The sequence below is a fragment of the Hippocampus zosterae genome, chromosome 18 (genome assembly GCF_025434085.1).
Source record: "Hippocampus zosterae strain Florida chromosome 18, ASM2543408v3, whole genome shotgun sequence".
Lineage (NCBI taxonomy): Eukaryota > Metazoa > Chordata > Actinopteri > Syngnathiformes > Syngnathidae > Hippocampus > Hippocampus zosterae.
The window spans coordinates 4,446,485-4,466,293 of NC_067468.1; the positions used below are offsets into that span (position 1 = coordinate 4,446,485).

At 43.4% G+C, this 19,809-nt stretch overlaps 1 protein-coding gene across 3 annotated transcripts; it reads left to right on the top strand.

The window, feature by feature from the left end:
- Nucleotides 1-436: 436 nt before the first annotated feature.
- On the top strand, nucleotides 437-18,687 carry zgc:162472 (uncharacterized protein LOC553495 homolog). 3 transcript variants are annotated; one of them, XM_052050059.1, is made up of 28 exons: nucleotides 437-598; nucleotides 2,056-2,255; nucleotides 2,702-3,305; nucleotides 3,668-3,774; nucleotides 3,858-3,926; nucleotides 4,011-4,190; nucleotides 4,608-4,741; nucleotides 4,825-4,919; nucleotides 5,061-5,115; nucleotides 5,199-5,342; nucleotides 6,213-6,458; nucleotides 6,535-6,598; nucleotides 6,776-6,989; nucleotides 7,075-7,202; nucleotides 7,311-7,602; nucleotides 7,722-7,856; nucleotides 8,062-8,098; nucleotides 8,172-8,273; nucleotides 8,346-11,010; nucleotides 14,253-14,374; nucleotides 14,461-14,585; nucleotides 14,756-14,819; nucleotides 15,420-15,534; nucleotides 15,603-15,681; nucleotides 15,831-15,919; nucleotides 16,452-16,695; nucleotides 17,168-17,342; nucleotides 18,210-18,687. In XM_052050059.1, exons 2-27 carry the CDS (start codon nucleotides 2,062-2,064, stop codon nucleotides 17,273-17,275), a joined length of 6,411 nt encoding a protein of 2,136 aa, XP_051906019.1. In that variant the 5' UTR covers nucleotides 437-598; nucleotides 2,056-2,061; the 3' UTR covers nucleotides 17,276-17,342; nucleotides 18,210-18,687. The 3 variants fall into 3 exon arrangements, with proteins under 3 accessions (XP_051906019.1, XP_051906017.1, XP_051906018.1); XM_052050057.1 differs by having other exon boundaries at nucleotides 4,825-5,115; nucleotides 6,782-6,989; XM_052050058.1 differs by having other exon boundaries at nucleotides 4,825-5,115; nucleotides 6,854-6,989.
- Nucleotides 18,688-19,809: the final 1,122 nt, after the last annotated feature.

Here is a 19,809-nt window from a genome sequence, read left to right on the forward strand (position 1 = left end):
TGTCTTGTGTTTTTTTGTTATTTTGACTTCAAAATGGCGCCGCGAGAGTGGCTGCCTTTCCAGCAGCTCCTATTTTTTTGTTGTTCTACTTCTTCCTTTCATAACTTTGCTGCTGTGAATCTGGAATTTCTCCATTGCGAGACTAATAAAGGTTTTCTTAGTCTTAGTCTTAGTCATACTGCTAGGGGTAGCCAATAATGACTAAAACAGTAAGGACTGCAGTTTTCTACAGCAGGCCGGTCCCACGTAATAGCAGGATGGTGAGTCTGAAGCCAGGTTAATCCTAAAATTATAGGTGTGGATCTATAAGGTATAATTTTAAAAGAATCTCTCGAAATGATGATGATGGTGGTGGTGGTGAGGAGGAGGAGGAGGAGGAGGAGGAGAAGCACAAGAAGAAGAAGAAGAAAAAGACGAAGAAGAAGACGACGACACGTACATTTGACGTCGGCGACTTCCCACAATGCCACTCGCGGGCGATGAAATATTGCGTCTTAAACAACATGGCGGATTAATATCTTGCCACAGTCCTGCAGGGATTCTTCTTCTCGTCGATTCATGTACTTTTACTTCTCACTGAAGAAACGCTGGTGAGCAGGTGAGTGTTCAGAACAAACATCAGGAATCAACGATAAAACATTTTTGGTTTCGTAAACAGAACCACGGGAGACATTAGAAAAAGGCTCACACCACACTCTAGGGTCGTAATCTTGCTACGAAAGACAATATATTGACGTTTTGTCCACTGCTATTTCCCCAGACTTATTACCAGCTGGTATATTTCGATTTTGTTTAAATTCACTGTGTTTTCCTTCAAAAAACACGCGTGGTCTTATTAGTAAACGCACGTTTTGAAGCGCTAACGGGTCAGCTGTTTTTGCTCTGCTGGCAACGTCACAGGTCTTTTAATATTCTGAAAACAACAAACTTCAGTGTTCATGCTGCTAGACTATCAGCAGCTGCGCTCTCAGAACGTGTCAAAAAAGCACCACCTACTCTTAAAAACAGCAGTGAATTCTTACTCAAATCATGTATATACTGTGTTGCATATAACGTGGGGGGACTGGCCAGTTTAGAGTTCAACGGATTAATGAAATAATTCAGTGACAAATACGTTAAAGCAAATCTCTGCCTCCAAGCTTTTACGGCATCATTTTCCATGCAAACTAATACTAATAGAGACACACGGTTCACTCCAAATGGGAATAAATTGGCCCTATTTGCTGACTTCCAACCAGTTTGGTACCACTTCTGCTTCAATTTGACCAAGGAAAACCCCTGGTATGAGGTGCCTTTAGTTCTGCAAATGCATTTTCTCCCTGAATATTAAAATCTCATATTTGTAAACATTTATTTCATTACCTCAAATAAATACTAAACGTCAGCTTCACAGATGTCACATCTGTGAGTGTGAGTAAGTGGTAAACCACACATGAAGGTATTTTTTTTTTGAGGTTCAGCAATTATTGAGTCAATAATTGTAGGTTATCAAACAAATAATATCTCACAAAACTGATTACATCCCTCACATTTGTGTACATGTTTTATTACATCTTTTCATGGAACTGAGCAATTTATACTTGCAGTGACCATTGTGACAACACAAAATTCAAACCCTCCTAAATCCCCTTTCACATCAAATACCTCGGCACCCCAGTTTGGACATCTACATTTAGCTGTGTACTCACTTTTGTTTCCACCGGTTTGGCTATACTGTATAAATGGCTGTGTGTGAGTTATTTTGTTAAGCTCTTTGTTACAGCTGCCGCTGTTGTGAAAGCGCTATATAAATCAGCATGTATTATATTGTATTTTGAGGGGACAGTAAATTTAGACGATTTTACGAGTTATACATTGACGACATTGTAGTAAAGTGTTGTACCATGAAAAGATATTTACAAAAATATGAGGGGTGGACAAACATTTGACACTGTTCAAATATGAATATATTAAGCAGCTTAAAGTGTTTACGTTTTTCTACTCTTGAGAAATAATCAGTTTCAATGTGTGTGATATTCCAGTATAGCTAATTTACACTTCTTATGACACGTTCAGGTCCTGATGTTTCGCCGCTCAAGGTTCAACGTTCGCCCGAACGTGGGTGGTGCCGGGAGGACAGCTTCATCACAGGATGCTGTACCGGCAAGTCAGGAGACAAAAGAGACGACGAAAGACGTCGATGAGAGCTTGGCAGCCTCCGTGGTGACTGACAGCAAGCTCGTTGATGCGTCTGTGGCGGAAACTCCCACCGTTAGGTGAGTAGTTTGTTTATCTAATAAGGAGGAAATGTGTGACTCAACCCTTTAGAAGTCAATAATTAGTCATGGTTTCAGGCAACGTTGAGCGAAATTATAAAAGGTGAGGTGTCTTGCTAGCTTGTTAGCTAATTTAACATAGCCTTCCATGGCTACCGAGACAGTATTGTAATACCCTCGCATCCATTGGTGTACTTTTGATCACCTCATTGAATAAACACTCAGAAATTGAACTTGAGTACACAACCTGCCAATGGCCGTAACTCCTGCGAAACCTCTCAACATGCAGCTTAGCTTAACCAGTTAACAACCAGCCAACTCTCACACTCTCATTTGCTGGCACCCATGTCACTCACAAGATAATGCACAGCTTTTTAAAGCCATATAGCCTCATGTAGACAAGGATCTCTTCTTGGATAATGTAGACATTTTTCTTTCCTGCTTAGTGATGGAAATGATCCAAGTGGGGATGGCAGCATCTCCTTAACTGCTCTTCAGAGGAGGAAACGCTTCTCTATCAAGCCCAGGGTGGCCCCGGGTCGCCTCACTGCTCTTCCTCGAACGCCAAAGTCCCCCGCCAAGGTGGGCTCTGAAAGTCCCCCCACAAATTCAAACCTCGAGCCACAAATTGAAACTCAAGCAGTACCGCCTGGAGCCCAGTCGCCGATGTCACCCGAGTCGGAGCAGGAGCCACAGCCACAGCAGAAGCCGGAGCCCGTCCTCGTCTGTTATGATGGTTCAGGACAAGCAGCTGCTGTCTCCGCTGACCACTCTCCAAAAGGAACCAAAAAAACTGAGAAGACATTGGCACCGTTGGACGACTGTCTCATCAAAGTTCCTTACAGGGCGCCGGACAAAGTGGCCCTGCCAGACAAAGAAGCGGCGGCACTGTCAGAGAAAGCCAAGACTCTCCTGTCATCGAAGAGCAGGAAGTCGTCGATTCCCCGATTTTCCCTGAGTCGACTTTTGAACGACCCGTCTGACATTCAGAGGATGGAAAAGGCTCAGAAGCTCCGTGACATGCTCAGACAGGAGATGCGGAACGAAAAGGTTAGTCGATGGAATTCTTGTGTCTTGTTGTTGCACACGTCGGTATCAGACTGGAGTAGATCCTCTCCCACTATATAAGAAATGCACCCATGTGAGTTATTGGGTACAATTGCGACATGTAGTTATCTAGCGAGCTATCTCGTCACCCGAAAATGAATCGTCTCTTGGTATAATTCGCCGGAATGGCTGTTTTAGAGCACATTGTACAATGTAAACAATCAAAGCAACGAATAGTTGGACCAATTACTGTCTGTGATAATTCGATCAATTCCCAGGGCACACCTCTGTCATCTGTCAAGGCACAGTGGTTGTGAATCACTGCTCAAAAGTTCAAGAGGAACTTTAATTATGTCGTGTTGCAGAATGCCAAGAGAGCAAAGAGGAAGCATGACATGGAGTTCAATTTGGATCCCTCCAAAATGACCATGAGGGACCTCATCCGCTACCTGCCGTTGTCCAACCCTATGTCGTGAGTGGACAACGCCCATTGAAGCGATCCTACCGCATCACCCCTTTCATTCCGTTCTCTGACCCGCAACTGCTTTATCACAGATCCAGTGTAGAAGACGGCGGCACTCTGGAGAACGAGACTGTCGTTCCATTTTCCCCAAGGAGAGAAAAGTGAGGTCACAGTTGAGTCCGTCCGAGTTTAAACTCAAGGCTGTGCAAGTTTTAAACTGCTCTTCTACGTTGCCGCTGTCCAAGATTGCCCAAGATAGTGCAGAAACTGGAGTCAGAAGTTGTCCCGACAGCGGGGAGCCAGGCGGAGGAGGAACAGGAGGAAGAGGCGGCGGCGGCAGAGGAGGACGACGGTGAAGATGAGGCGCTGACGGTGCCCCGGGTCAAAGTGGCCGAAGATGGCACGCTGATCCTGGACGAGGAGAGGTAGGGGCACTAACAAAAGTACTCAACTGGCAGGTCGCATTTGACCTACTGCTACATTTTGGATTGTTAAAAGGATTTTTTTTTTTTTTTTGGTGCAAGGCCATATTTAGAGTTGCATCCCTTCAGTGTGCAGTGCTAATTTAGTTTTTGGCACTTGCCGTTTAGTTATCCCTCAGCTCGCTGACTCTTGTGACATGGAGATACAGGATTTTGTTGTACAGTTTGGTGTTTAATATACAATGTTTATTTCTCTTTTGTGTTGCATCAGCTTCATATTGAACTATGCTTGGGACTTTTTTTTTTTTTAAAAACAAGGTCTATTGTGGATTTTCATCTATTGCTGATGGATCTGGCTCATCTCCACCACGATAAATGGGATTCCCTGTAGAGTAAATTGTGAGTGCTTGTGTGTCTCAGCTTGACGGTGGAGGTCCAGCGAGCCAAAGGACCGAACCCGGCCGAGGACCGAGACCCCATCTTTGAGCGCGGCTCCACCACCACTTATTCCAGTTTTAGGGCGTCCACCTACTGCAAGCCCTGGACCAGGGAAGGTTCGGACAACACTACTGTCTTGCCAAGCCAAACAATTGATGCATCTCATATCTCGCTTTTCCATGTGTCCTTATTCTTGCAGAGACAGACATGTTCTTTCTGGCGATCAGCATGGTGGGAACAGACTTCTCCATGATAGGCCAGCTTTTTCACAACAGAACTCGAGCTGAGATACGGGTCTGTCAAGGAGAGAAATGCTGTGATTATTTCTGGGGTTACGTAATGATTAACGTGGATGTATATTGTGTGTGCGTGCGTGTGTGCTTATGCACTCGTGCTCGCGCCTTTGTGTTCATTTGCGTGCGCTTAAACTTACAGAACAAATTTAAAAAAGAGGAGCGACAGAACTCCTGGAGAATCGACAAAGCTTTCCGTTAGTATTCCACCTGTGGCTTTTTAAAATACGTTTTTATATGAACATCCCACGTTGACTCACTGTCGCCGTTTGCCTTGCAGGAGAGAGACGCAAGCTGGACATTGAGTATTTCTCGAAGCTGCTGATGAAGATTCTAGAAGTCCAAGCCAACAGGAAGAAGCTCAAGTCGCTTGTGGTGAAGAACGTCTACAAGAAGCGCCAGAGGAGCTCAAAGCGTGCAACGAGTGAGTGCATCCGAAGATGATCTCTATGAATACCTATTTACTGTGGGGATACTTTCCAGACCCAATATATCAGTTTTAGCATTTTATCCCCTTTTTATATGCTTTAAACATCTTGAAACAATTTAAAACACACGATTTGTGAGATGAATAAAGGTTTTCTTATTCTTATTTAAATTCCTTTGCTCCTGTTTTCACTCACAAGAAACTGGTGATTATCGTATAACATTGCTTTAATGAAACAAAAAGATGACTCATTGGCTCACGCAGTCCTCTGAATAAGGCCAAAGTGACTGAAACAGTTCAACATAAAATGGATGGACCAAACCATTAAAATCTCATCTTGATGAAGTTTCGCTAACTTAATGCTAAAAGATAATGTGAAATGCCAAAGATGACTATTTTAACATGCCCAGAGCAGAGACGCATACAAGACATGAAAGACATCTTGTATATTCACTCCGCCAAGTGGAAACTGTGGCTATACCTCGAGCCAAGTTGGAGGCCTTCTCTGCCAATTTTTTTGCTCTTGGTTGAGCTTCATTTCTTCCAACATACTCCAGCCCAGTTGCCACACAATGTGGTACTACACTGAAGGTGCGCTTCTCTAAATTCAGACTTGCCTTTATTCTTTAAAATCCCATCATAAAAGCTTGCTTAAAAATCTGCAATACACCAGGTGTAAAATGACTGATTGCCTCGCAGTTAATTATATGATGCGTCTTGTTCTACTTCTTCCTTACATAACTTTGCTGCTGTGAATTGGGAATTTCTCCATTGCGAGACTAATAAAGGTTTTTTTATCTTATCTTATTGCATCGTGAATGATCCATGTTGGCTTTCATCTCTTGGACTTTTGGTTCTCCCCGACAGGTAAAGAATTTGTGGACGAGGTCTTCGACAGCGAGGAGGGGCAAGAAGAAGAAGAGGATGAGATTGATGTCTTCTCAAGCTCGGACACGGAGGACGGCGAGAAAGAGAATGACAATATCTGTAAGGATGGAAGAAGCCCTGTCTCAAAGGCCAGGAAGAAACGCAAAGGCCAGAGCGCGGAGAACGACTCGGCTGCGACACTAAAGAAGACCAAAAGCAATGCGGGTGAAAAGAGCGGTGAAGAAGGTACTAAGTCTGTCAGTGCAAGAGCATTTCCGTTGAGCCACACATTTTGTTTGATTGCTTGCTTTTGTCTCCTCAGATGATACCTGCACACCTGAAGCCACAGGGGCACCCCTTCCTCAGGATCAACCCAATTCAGAAGTGTAAGGAAATTTAAGACATTTGAATCTGACATCACATGTACCACCACTTCCGGGTGACAAAAGGCTAACTTGAGTAGTCGTAGAGTAGTTGAGAAAACGTGAAGTAAACCGAATCAAAGGGAACCTTGAAATTTTCGATTCAATCTAACATCTCCAATGGAATATCTTCTCCAAAAGAATCAGATGCGAATGTACGGAGACGGACAAATCATCCGAGCGCACATCAATTAACCCCGCCAAACTCTCACGAGGCAGAGCGGCCAAACCAGTCCTGCCCCTGGGCCGAAAGTGGAGTAAGAAGCTGCCACCTGGTTCAACTACCGCGAAGGCTGAAGACAATGCGTCTGCTACAGAGGATGCCAGTGTGGCGAGTGAAGCCTCAAGAGAGCAGGTGACACTACCAGAGCAGTGCTGAATAGCCTTTCCGCCAGCTTCCTCCAGATTTTGCTTTTCTGAAGTTGCTAACCTTTTTGCAGATGAACAAAGCGACAACGCCACCTAGAGGAGTCAGTGAGGAGGAGAATGGTGACGGTGATGATGGTAGTGAAGGTGGTCTTTCTTCTGGTGGTGAAGATTTCTCTGCCAAACCGCCAAAACCCACGAGGTACACTTTTCAAGCCGTTCCCCAATTCAAAGGCCGGCCGCTCACTAGGAAGTTGCATGTTGGCATTTTTATGGTTTGTTCTTATGCCAAGGTACACCTTTTTCACAGGTATGGGAGAATCCCCAAGCCTCGCAGCGTCTTAAATTACCCTGCCAAGGAAGAGGGGCCCACCAGTAAATCTGAGCGAAAGTGCACCTCCAAGAGGAACAGATCAACCACGGCACCTTCGGCTGCCCCAGCGTCCAAAAAGTCCAAACTTATTACCCTGCGAGCATCGCAGTCTGAATCCAGCGAGGATGAGGAGGAGCAGGTCCAGCAGAGGGATGACGGAGTTTTTGTGCCCGCCTGCCTGCGCTCTCCCTCGATTGTCATCCCGCAGGTGGATGAGACAATGGAGGAGGTGCCAAACTCTTTTAGTCACAAATCAGTTTTTACATCATTACATAATTTGCATTTGTCTTTGCATGCTTTCCATAATTCACCCCCAACCCCACCATTTCTTTCTCCTGTCCCATGTAGCTTGATATCTTGGGAAATATGTCTACTGTGTTGGACATTTCCCAAGATACACTTTGCCCCGATTCCCTCTGTGTGGGGGACAAAAGTGAGACGGAGGTACCCGAAGCGTGTGTCCATCAGTTGGACCTTCTAGTCGTAAGTGTCTCCAGCTTAGTGTATCACCAAAAATAACAGGAACACCATTTTCTTATTTGATTTAATTCACTCTCAACATTGCCATCATCCATCCGTCTTTATTTTTAATTTTTTTCTCCAGTTTTCACTGCGGTCATCTTAAATGTGACACAGAGAAGTGGATGTGAAGTTTGACAAACCCTGATAAATGTCCCTTGTCTTTCAGGATGTTATTGACTTACTTTCTACTGAGCACACCGAAGGTATGTTGAGTTGTTGTTTTTTTCACAGTGTTCCAAAGCAAACCTTAAAATTAAACGTGATGTTGTTTCTCAGTGTCCGAGGTGGAGAGCTACAACGAGGCTGCTCAGACATTGCTGGCCATTGGTAACATGTCTCAACTCTCTCAGTCGGAGACCATGCCTGATCAGAGAACAGGTAGACATACTTGACTGTGCTAGTACTGCTGCAAGCCGTCCAGCGTCACAATCAAGTTGTGTCTAATTGCAGAGACAGACTCGGAAAGTGTGACTGAGACCAACACATTCTTGGAGGAAGAGATAGCCGAATTCATCAAGGAAAATGGTTCCAGCCCAATCCCGTTTACGTCAACAGACCACGGAGTTACAGAGACGATTGAAGCTCCCATTTCAGCACCTTCACTTCAGAGAACTGTTTCAGGTCCTGACTCGAGTCCTCCTGTGCATTCAAGCCCACCGACGAGCAGAGGTTCCTCATCCAAGGTGAAACCAAAACCTAACCTAACCGCTGCCTCAAGGACTACCCATTCCAAATGTCAACCAGACGTTTCACCGGTGGAGTCTCCCGTGGAGTGCTGCAATCCTGCGCCCATCCTTTCTCAAGAAACAATCCCTATGGAAGAAGAGTTTTATCAGGCATCAAAAAGGCAGACTTGTGACTTAGAATCGGCTGGCACCGAAGCCAAGTTTACAGATGCTGAAAGCGGTCATAATTACGTGGCTACATCATATGTTGCAGTCACAGAACCACAAACTGATAAGTCAAACGCACTTTTGCCACAAGGAAGTGGAGATCATGACGCTGCCAGGCAAGATATACTTAAATGTCAGAAACTGAGTGACTCTCAAGAGACCAGGTGTCGATTGCCAAAGGTCAAACCAAAACCAAACCTTTCACAAATATCAAGACGTGCACGGTGTATACCTCAGACTGCAGAAGAGACAAGCCTGTTGTCAACTCTGGAATCAACCTTGAAAACAACAGCAGGAGCAGAACCGCAGCCAGCTTCTTTAGAGACACCAGGTCACAGCACAAGTTCTGCTTCAAATGTGACACCAATTATGAATTTAAGCGACCGTATGATACAGTCCAATGAACTGACTTCTAACGAGGAGAAAGTGGTAAGTGTTGGACATGTAGCAGATGACACAACGTCCACAGATGCTGATGCGGTTGAAAGAGGTCATAATGCCAAGGCAGCTCCTCAATCCGGAGCCGAAGTGTCAAAGACACATGTGGTGCAGGAAGGTGGAGAATTTCACACTGCCATGCGGGAAGAATCGAAAGAACCACAGCCAGCTTGTCCCCTCTCTCCTGGCACAAGCACTCAGAGCGCCAGCACGGCTTCGAATGCGGCTTCAGGCATGAACGTAAGTTCAGTCATGATACTTTTAGAAGAACTGACCCCTGGAGAGGATACGACGTTAGGTGATGGACTTGCTATGGGAGAAACAAAGTCCACAGATGCTGGTCATACGAATGAGACCGCAGAATTCACCGAACTAGAGACTGAAGAGTCAAAGAACGCTTTGGAGCAAGAATCTGGAGATTATGACAAGGATCTACTTGCACGTCAGAAAGAGAGTGAGGTTGTTTTTGCTAAGCAGACCAGAAGGAGTCGATTTCCAAAGGTCAAACCAAATCTTCTCCAGACTTCAAGGAATGCACAGGGTACACGTCAAAACGCAAAAGAAATGAGCCAGTCTCTAAATCTTGAATCGCCTTGCAAAAAAGCAACTGAGGTACGTCCACAGCCAACTGGTCAAATCAGCACTTCTGCTTCGACTGTGACTGCAGTCTTGAGTGATACCGGTGAGATACTTTCAGAGGAACTGACTCCTCATGAGCAGAAAAAGCCAGGTTTTACTCCTGGAAACACAAAGCCCACAGGTTTTGAAACAGTTGAAAGTGGTCGTAATAATGAGGCAACATCTGATGCAGCAGTCACAGAACCACAGACCAAAAAGTTAAATAAACCCTTGGACCAAAAAGATGGAGATCATGGCAGTAGCTTGCAGGAGTTACCCAAAGGTCAGAAGTCGACTCAAATTGTTTCCAGGAGGAGTCGATTCCCAAAAATCAAACCTAACCTTTCGCAGATATCAAGAAGCTCACTGTCTAAATGTCAAACCACAAAAGAAAGTAGCACATTCTCAGATCTTGAATCCACCTGCAAAACAACAGCTGAAGTGAAATCACAGCCGACTTGCTCCTTCTCCATTCAAAATCCAAGTCAAAGTGTCAGTTCTCCCTCAACTGTGATGCCAGTCAACGACTTAAGACCCACTCTTAGACCTTCAGAGCAAATCGCTTCTAGTGAGGAGATGGGGACAGGTCTTGGACCTGCTGCCAGAGACACAAAGTCCACAGATGGCAACGTAGTTGAAAGCGGTCGTGATCATGAGGCAGCATCACAATCAACTTCTGAGACTTGTCAAAATGTTACTTCAGGTGCGAGGACATCTTCACCTGACGGTACAAATCAGGAATACTCCGAGGCATCGAATCACACTCGAGAAGCAATTCAAAGACACCGACGCCTCCCTAAGGTCAAACCTAACTTGAGGTCACCCGCTAGAGCAACACAGTCAACGTCGCAGTCAAGGGATGGACTGGACAAACCCTCCAATGTAACATCGGACTGTCAGTCAGTGTCAGCGAGTCCACAGTGTGCAAGCAGTGAGGTTGGCTCCACCAAAACGTCCGACTTGTCCATTATTGAAGGTGAGAGCAGTGAAACTCCAGCAGTGGGTGAGGAAACAGCCAGCAATGTTGCTCTCCATCTGGAAAGGGTGATGGCGACTAGTATTTCTTTAAATCCCACAACTGACTGCCCCTCCTTAAACATCACACCGCCAGATTCATTCCGGGAAAGTTCTAGAACCACTGAAGCCAAGGCTGAAACCCCCAAATGGTGAGCTTAATATTTTCTAATACTGTATATCAGTGGTCCCCAACCACCAGGCTGCGGCAAGCCACGTTGTTGAAAGAAAAAAACACGTTATTTATTGTTCTAGGCTCAACAATATTTTATTTTGAAAAGCGAGCACCTCTCTGTGTTATATGTAAAGGCACCATTAATGCTGAATGTTCGATGCCGGTTTTGTAGAAACATCGGCTGCTATCCAAGCAACGTCTTTTTCATGGATGTACTGCTTATTTCAGCAAGACAATGCCATACCACATTCAGAGAGTGTTACAATAGCGTGGTTTTGTTGTAAAAGACCGTGGGCACTAGACTGGCCTGCCCGCGGTCCACACCTGTCTCCCCATTGAAAATGTGTAGCGCGTTATGAAGCATAAAATACAATAAAATGACCCCGTACTGTTAAACAGCTAAAACTCTATATAAAGCAAGATGGGAAAGATTTCCACCTAACAATGCTGAAACAATTAAATGTCTTCAGGTCCCAAATGTTTATTGAATGTTAGAAGGAAAGGTGATGAAACACAGTGGTTAACATGGCCCTGTCCCAGCTTTTATCAAACGTGTTGCAGCGATAACATTCTGAGTTAATGATTATTTGCTAAAAACATTGACCAGTTTAAACGTTAAATATCTTGGTTTTATAGTGTTTTGAATTTAATATAGGCTGAATATGATTGGCAAATTATTGCATTTTTAAAAAATTGAAGTTAAACACGTCTCAATTTCATTAGAATTGGGTTTGTATGGCCAAATGATTGCCATGCACACAGCCCGCTTTGCACAATATGTGGCGAGCGGCTCTTGAGTTGGCATTATGGTCAGTTACTCATGAACTGTGCCCTGCTAGCTTGGCTCATTTCAGAAGAATGCTGCCAGTATATTTGCAACAAAAAAAAAATGTGGCTTCACATTTATTGTAATAGCGACAAAATATCCCAGTTTTTGTCTTGCTCATATCATCCATGCACTTTATATTTGTTCTGTGGTTTCTGTTGCATATTCAAGCATTGTTCCCTTTGTTTTCCTCTTATTTTGGTGTTTGTGCCTCTAGTGATGGTACATGAAAATGCACTGAATTTGCATTAGTTGTAGCATTTTATTAATCAGTAGTGATGGAACGATGATACCTCAAGGAGTGTATTGACCCACTTCACAAACTGTCAGCACTGTATTGACACTGTGTTGGTCACCCAATAATGACCCCTGCAGTAGTTATAAAATCATTGCAGGTAAAGAAATTCCTTGTTTGTGTAAATGCTCAACTGAGTTGGTATGTAAAATATAGCAAATTTGAGTTACAATTCAGATTTTTAACTTCTGTAGAAAACTTTTGTTAAATCGTGTGAAATAAAAGACAAAAATGTGATTAGTTTATGTATTTTTATTGAAAAACAAACGTTGGTATGTAAAATATAGCAAATTTGAGTTACAATTCAGATTTTTAACTTCTGTAGAAAACTTTTGTTAAATCGTGTGAAATAAAAGACAAAAATGTGATTAGTTTATGTATTTTTATTGAAAAACAAACGTTTTTGGAGAGTCTTTGCTCCAAGGCGATTTCTCCTCTTAGACACCAGCTCCCCAGCCTCAGAAAATACTCTTTCACATGGTTCAGATGACAATAGTGAGCAGAGAGTTTTAAATGAAAGTTTATGCAGATGTGGATATGTTTTCTGGTTCCATTTCCAATATTGTAAAGGGTCTTGGTTTCTGGGTGTATTTGATTCTGGACTTCAATTATGGAGGATCTCGCAGTTATAAGATAAAATGAATAAAGCAACTGTAAGGCTCTTGAACGATCATCATGAACTGACTATCATATGTATAACAGTTCATTCACTTGATAAACAATGTGCCACCATAATTTTTTTTGTATATAACAATAAACAATGCTCAAAGGAGATAAAGATTTACCAAGATCAAAATTATTCCACACTGGGGAAAACTTCTCCATCGATAATTTCGTAAAACTCCAGCCAACAAACCCACGCCATGTGGATACAGTTCGTGTTCTTAGAAACACTTTGGCGCAGCACATTCAAACAATTCAGTTCCTGTATTGGTCACGTGATTCTTTCTTAAAGCAATACACGCACCGATACAGGGTTTCATTCTTGAGCTCTCGGCACTGTGCTGACGCACCAGTGTCGCTCGTCTCATCACTTTAATCAGCCAATTCCTAAAATCTAAATTGTATCATTTCATTTGCTGCAGTGAAGCTCAGTAAACCTCTTAAAAAATGTAGTACATGAAATTGCTCTCTTGTCCAAAAATGTATAAATACTGTAATCTGGCCGAAAACAACACATTTTTCAAGTGTTGACTCTAGAACAGGGGTCCCCAACCTTTTTTGCCCCACGGACCGGTTTATGTCAGACACTATTTTCACGGACCGGCATTTAAGGTGTGGCGGACAAATACTACAAAGTAATATGGTAAGAGCTGCATGAACACTGCAGTGTTTTCGAGAGATAATAATAAACACGAGGAGCGACTAATCTGGCCACAACACTCTGATCGCTATGGTAATATTTAATGCCTTCAAAATTCGATACAACGCAAATTCAAAGTGCATGAAAATGTCAACTCACCATAATGCTGAATCAGTGTGAGCCCCGAGCTTGATTTTCTGCAACCGGGCGGTCCCAACTCGGGGTAATAAGAGACAATGACACCTGAAGTGTGTGCTTTATATTGAGTCTACTTCATAATTTTGTTTTGGTCTCCGTTGCTGCACAAACCCCCCGCCCTCACACAGGTAACATGTCGGAAATAGCAACGGTGCTTTTGTGGCGATCTCAGAGTATTCAGCCATAACTTGAATCCAGAACAGCGACAGAGTTGTTGTCTCGAACATACTTTTAAGGCCGCCATCATTTGCGATCTCTAGCAGTTTATTTTACTCATTTAGCAAGCTCCGGCATTTTGCTTTTAGCGTAACCAGTCATGCGACGGAGAAGCGTGGTTTGACGTGCATCAAGAGTGACACAGACGGATGTAACGGAGAATCTTGTAATTTTTCAAACTAAAATATCTTTCGTATTCCAAAATAAATACAACAGAATTAATGTAAGTTCTTATTGTGCGGTCCGGTACCAAATGCATCGGTCCGCGGACCGGCGGTTGGGGACCTCTGCTCTAGAATGAAACTTTTTTACTCAAATTGTGTGAGAGATGCATTTATTTTTTTTTGCGTGCTAATGGAAAGTCTTTCTTTATACTGAAAGCACCGAGGATACTTTGCTTACCTCAACCTCCACAATGAAACGAAGCAGACCTGTCAAACCCCAGCCCAATGTTGGACGTGGAGCTCGACAGTCCCGACAAGTGGCGGTCACAACGGGATCAGGTTTGACACTCTCCGTCGGGCAAACTTAACATCACAAAGTACAGCATTGTTCATCGATACCACAAATTCTGGTTCTTGCCCTGAAGCCACCTCTGGTCCTCGAGGGCAAACGACTGTCCTGCTGACGCCAGTAGAAGGAGCCAAAGAGCAAGTTAAATCTGTCTCCTCGGCATCCACAAGTGAGGCGCCAGAACCTGAGTGCCACATCCAGGTAGCAGGTTCATTTCAGTCTGTTTGACCTCTTTTCCCACCTACTACGACTTTCTATTAAGTGTTTTCTGAGGCTAAATGTGCATTTGAATCTGAAATGGAGCACTGTGTAGACGTAGGGGCAGTGATTCTTCATCCGGTGTTTTCTTCTTTCTCACCTAACGTCCATAGGATGACTCGGCGTCAGTCAGTGGAGCAAACCAAACTTCTGCAAATCTCTCAGTATTTCCAGACAGTAAGTCACTGACTTTGTGCTAAACTGGACATTGCAACAATGGAGAATTAAAAAAAAGTGGATGCATGTTACACATGATGCTATGATATATATTCCACAAACGTAATATTTGTCAGAATATTGTATTAAGCCTAGTGAGGGGCCCATATAATATTATTGTAAAGAACATATTTGACTTGACTTTCCCTTTTAAATAAGATGCTCTCTCCCCAAACACAATGTTGAAAAGTCTACAAATATTTTCCAACATTGTCCTGCGAGCCCATGTCGCAAGCTCCTCTTTTAAGTAGGGGTGTTAAATTTTGGCTTAGAGAAGTCTGAAAAAGTCTTCAATTTTCCGCATTTATTGACATGAAGTCATAAGGTTTAGCCATTTTAAATCTGTCGCGTAATGCAAAAGCCAGCCGGATTTTCCCACAGTATTCATGATGACACGATCACTGAATAAAGGACAGACTGGGCGCCACCCCGTTTTGTTGTGTGGCACTCACCTTTGTTCTTTTGTGTTCAACAGTAATTGAGGCTGAGAAATAATTATGTGCTGAATGAATGTCAATGCGATGCGGTGTTCCAAGTCTGAAACTCGTTCTCTCACCTCAGCGCTGTCAGTGCCGTCGGATCCAGATGAGCCCTTCTTCATCCTGTCCTTGATGGAAGTCCCGCTGGACGAGTCTTCCCATCAGCCCCCTCAGGCAGATCTAACAGTGCAACACAGGTTAGAATAGTCCTAATGCGCTGAGGTGATAACCCTGTTTGTCTAACGGTACCTCTGCGTCTCCGCAGCCATCCTGTGGACAGTGCAGTTGCAGGGACGGACTGCACCGCACCCGGCGTTCTATCGGGGGAGATGGGTGTCACTAAGGTGACACTGAAGCATTGAAATATTTAGCAGATTGTGTGTGACCAGGATTCTTATGTTAGGTGCTGGGCAGGCATTCCCGAGACCCAGCTCTTTCTATACAGGCCATTAAGAAGACTGTTTTCCATTTGTCTTTTTTTTTTTACCCCCAGAGTGCAGTCACGGAGCATCCAGTCCTACCAGCGCCACCTGCAGGAAGTGAAGACACAACCGCTTCAGCTGTTTTAAGTTCTCCCCAAAGGTGATGAAATGCACCAACGACCTCATGTAGGCTTACGTTTAAAGTTACTACTTGAGTGTTTCAAGATTTTTCGATTTTTATCATTAGCGGGGTTTGATAACAGCTAAAAATGTGGAACTATCGCAAGTAGTAGGGCCAAACGATTTACAGTGATCCCTCGCTATTTCGCGGTTCATTTATTGCGGATTTGGTGCATTGCGGATTTTTTCAAACATATTACCAAAAAATTAAAGAAACAAAAATTCATATACATGGAGTACAGTACTGTATATGTTGCTCTATGTGACTCGCTGTTGTTTTGCAGCTTTTCACAGACTGTTTGCGGACTTTTTGCGGACTTGGAAAAAAAAAATAATTCTTACCTGTATGTGTTAATTGGTTGCTACTTCGCAGATTTTCATTTATCGCGGGTGGGTTTGGTCCCCATTAACTGCGATAAACGAGGGATTACTGTAGAATTACTCACTTAGAGTTGTTAAAGCTGTTTTCCCTAATAAAAACAAGACATGCTAATTTTTTTTTCCTCCTTTAGGAGACCCAAAGGCTTCCTCTCCTTCCTAACTAGAACGAGCAGCGCTGGCCATTCCGAGTCGTCTCGTGGCAAAGCTGCTTCCCGCCGACCGAACGTTAGCAAACCTGTGCCCAGGAAGCGACCGACGGCACCAACTGCGGCCCCCCAACCTGCGACTACAGAACAAAAAGTGGAATCCAAACCATTAACATCCTGTATAATGCCATCACAACCATCACCTCGTCCCTCTGGCTCTTCAACCCAAGTAAGCAGTGCTCAAGAATTCCAGCTGCACGTTGTTGAAAAGGCATGTCAGCATTTATTGCAAACCCATCAGCCTTCATCTGGATAGCAAGGATATGGAATGAATACTCGAATAGCTTTTAAAAAAAAAAATCTTTATTTAACCCGATAAGGCAATTAAGAATAGCAGAGTAAAACTTCCAATCCGCTTATCCTCCCGAAGGTTGCGGGGGGTGCTGGAGCCTATCCCAGCTGTCTTAAGGCAGTAGGCGGGAGACAACTTTGTTGCTAGCCAATCGCACGCCACACATAGACAAACAACCATCCACTCTCACACTCACACCGAGGGACAATTTAGAGTGTTCCATTCACTGTGGATGTTAACTCTACACAGGAAGGCCGTAGTCGGAATCCAACTCTGCACTGTGAGACGGACACGCTTAAACTAAATCAACTAAATGTAATGAAAACTCTTGTGTGTGTGTGTGTTATAGGTTTCTGCGTGTCAACACGGCAGCAGCGTTTCGGTGGTCCAAGAGCAGCCCACCAACGTTTCCCAGTACTTCCTAAGTGATATTTTTACTGAAGTTAATGAAACATAAAAAGCACTCATTTCCGCTCCTTTACAGCTGAATTTCTAACGTGCACTTCTCACATGAAATGATTGAGCTTTGGGTTGATGTGTCGGCCCGGAGCCAGACCCCACGCCTTCTCCCGGAGACCAGGGGCGCGCCGAGGCGTTCCGCCTGTTCCCAGGCGTCAGCTGAAGGATCCGGTGGGCCGACACAAAAGAAGCGAAGAGAGGTTTCTTAGTTGAGCCGCAGATCAGGGGACACACCAGAAGTTTCTAAGAGCTTGAAGCCGAGATCATTCGAAGTCCAAAAACAAACTAAGTCCAGAGGCCGAGGTGCAGGCTGGTCACAAACGAGTTTATTCAATCAAAACCCGGAGAGGTATAGATGTGCACATCGGAAAACTCTGAATTCTCCCGGGAATACCCACAGGTTTCATAGCGATATGAGGGTCAACCCCTTTTCATAGCGATATGAGGGTCAACCCCTCTCATTTCATTGGTTAGTTTCTACGATCGTTTGTTAACTTAATGTTGCTATACTGCGTTGTGTAATTCTGATTGGCTGTGGCTTTCTTCGTTAGCTAGATTTTAATGGTATCTATAATTACTTCACAACTTGTTTTAAGGATTATAATGGTATCACAGTTGTTCTGTTTATAAAAATATAATAGGGGCTCCTACCGGGCCTTTGTGTGATTGCTTGTGGCTTTAACCATATCCGTATGCGTGGCCACCTACTGATGATTTTTGCTGGGCAGACTAGAGTGTTTTGTCCGAATGAAACCTATTAGAGGAGATCAAAAGTTGGTAGATAACATGCTTTGTTAATATAAAATTAGCTTCTTGGTTCCACATTTGTTTGACGTATTAATTTCTCTGTTCAACAACCGTATGTCCGTTTTTTCTCTATCAACTATGATTTATTAATGTGGTTTAACACAATATTAATATAAAACAGACACTATAGGGTCAAATCAAAGGATCCTAAAATGCCTTTTCAGCTGACCTTTTCTGAACTTGTTCATGTACAAAAAAAAATCCATCTTGATATTTCACCTCAAAGATGCCCCACTCACTTTTTGTGAGTAAGGTGCCTTTGTTGTTCAGCACTTTGTGTATATACATGTACATTTTTTTCAAGTTACCCAGATTCCTATTTTTCAACTTTGCCCTGAAAAACAAAATCCAGACTGACGTTGGGACATCACGCTGTGGAATAATGTGAAGCATCAGCAACCTCTTCTTGCGTGTTGTTTTGTACAGGCCTCGTGACCACGCTATACGCAAAACATACAATAACTTTTCAATGAGCTCAATGAGACTCGAGCTACTTATGCAACTGGATGGACATGAAGTTGTTTTGTTTCTGCTGTAACGACTTCAAACGTGTGACAAAATGGTTTTCTTTACGATCCAAATAAACACGTTCCTCCACCTAAACAGTGGTATACAGTGCAGGCGTTTTAACCTGAATTCAACTTTTCAAAATGAGCCAATTACTGCCACTGCCCGTGTCCGCTCCAAACATGACCACTTAATTCACAAAACTGTTTTTAATATTAAGATGGCCTGCAGAGCTTTGGGAAAATTGCTGTCCAGCGTCACCGACACTTCCAGTGTGATCCCTAATCATTTTTATTTGTCTAGAATGACCATTTCTGTTCCTTAAAATACAATAGTGGTGTGTGAGTTTTTCGAGATTCAAGCTCATATTCAGCTGATGACTTGCGAGCTTAAATTTCCGAACTCGAATCGAATACTGCACCTCTGCACTGTTAAGCCGATGTGCTAACCAGCCGACCACTGTGCCGCCTTTTATAGTAATCATAACCCCTTACCTCAATGGCAGCCGTTTTCTCACAGTGGGAGAGCCGTCGCCAGCCATTTTTGACCATTTTGACACCTTATTGAAGACCAACAGAAAATTGTGTTCTCTAGCTACAGAAGCATACCAAAAGAAAGCTTTAAGCTTCTTCTTTCATCAGGGGAAAACATACATTTCTACCTTTTACCATTCTTTAGCAGTTGAACATGGGTGAGTTTATTGAAAATACTAATTTCCCCCAAAAAATTCAGAAAAAGCAAAACTTTCACTCTGATGCTATTTTTTTTGCATTTGTGATACCTCAAATACCTAACCAATGCTTTCAATAAAAATACAAAACAAAACAATAACATAAACTATACAAAAAGGCATTTATTGCAATATAAACACTGCAATAAGCACAGATGAATGAAGTTTGCAAGAAGTTTTCATTTATGTTGAATTGTGTGTGCATGTGCGCTCATTTGTTCATCGAGGATGATGATGGGACTTTTAAAAAATTCTTTAGCTGCCGGTATTTATCCACGTTCTCACCATCACACTGCTTCCGCACGCCACTTCGCGTTATAGCATAGCCGTACCAATCCGACACCTACTCATGCGATATGTGTGGACACATACAGTTCTGATACGTATCCAGCATAATCAGAAATACAAAAACACATGAGGCTAAATTTAGTACCAGCAAATGTGAGAATGTTTACATATTTTTACAACAGAAGAATGGCTGGCGTGTT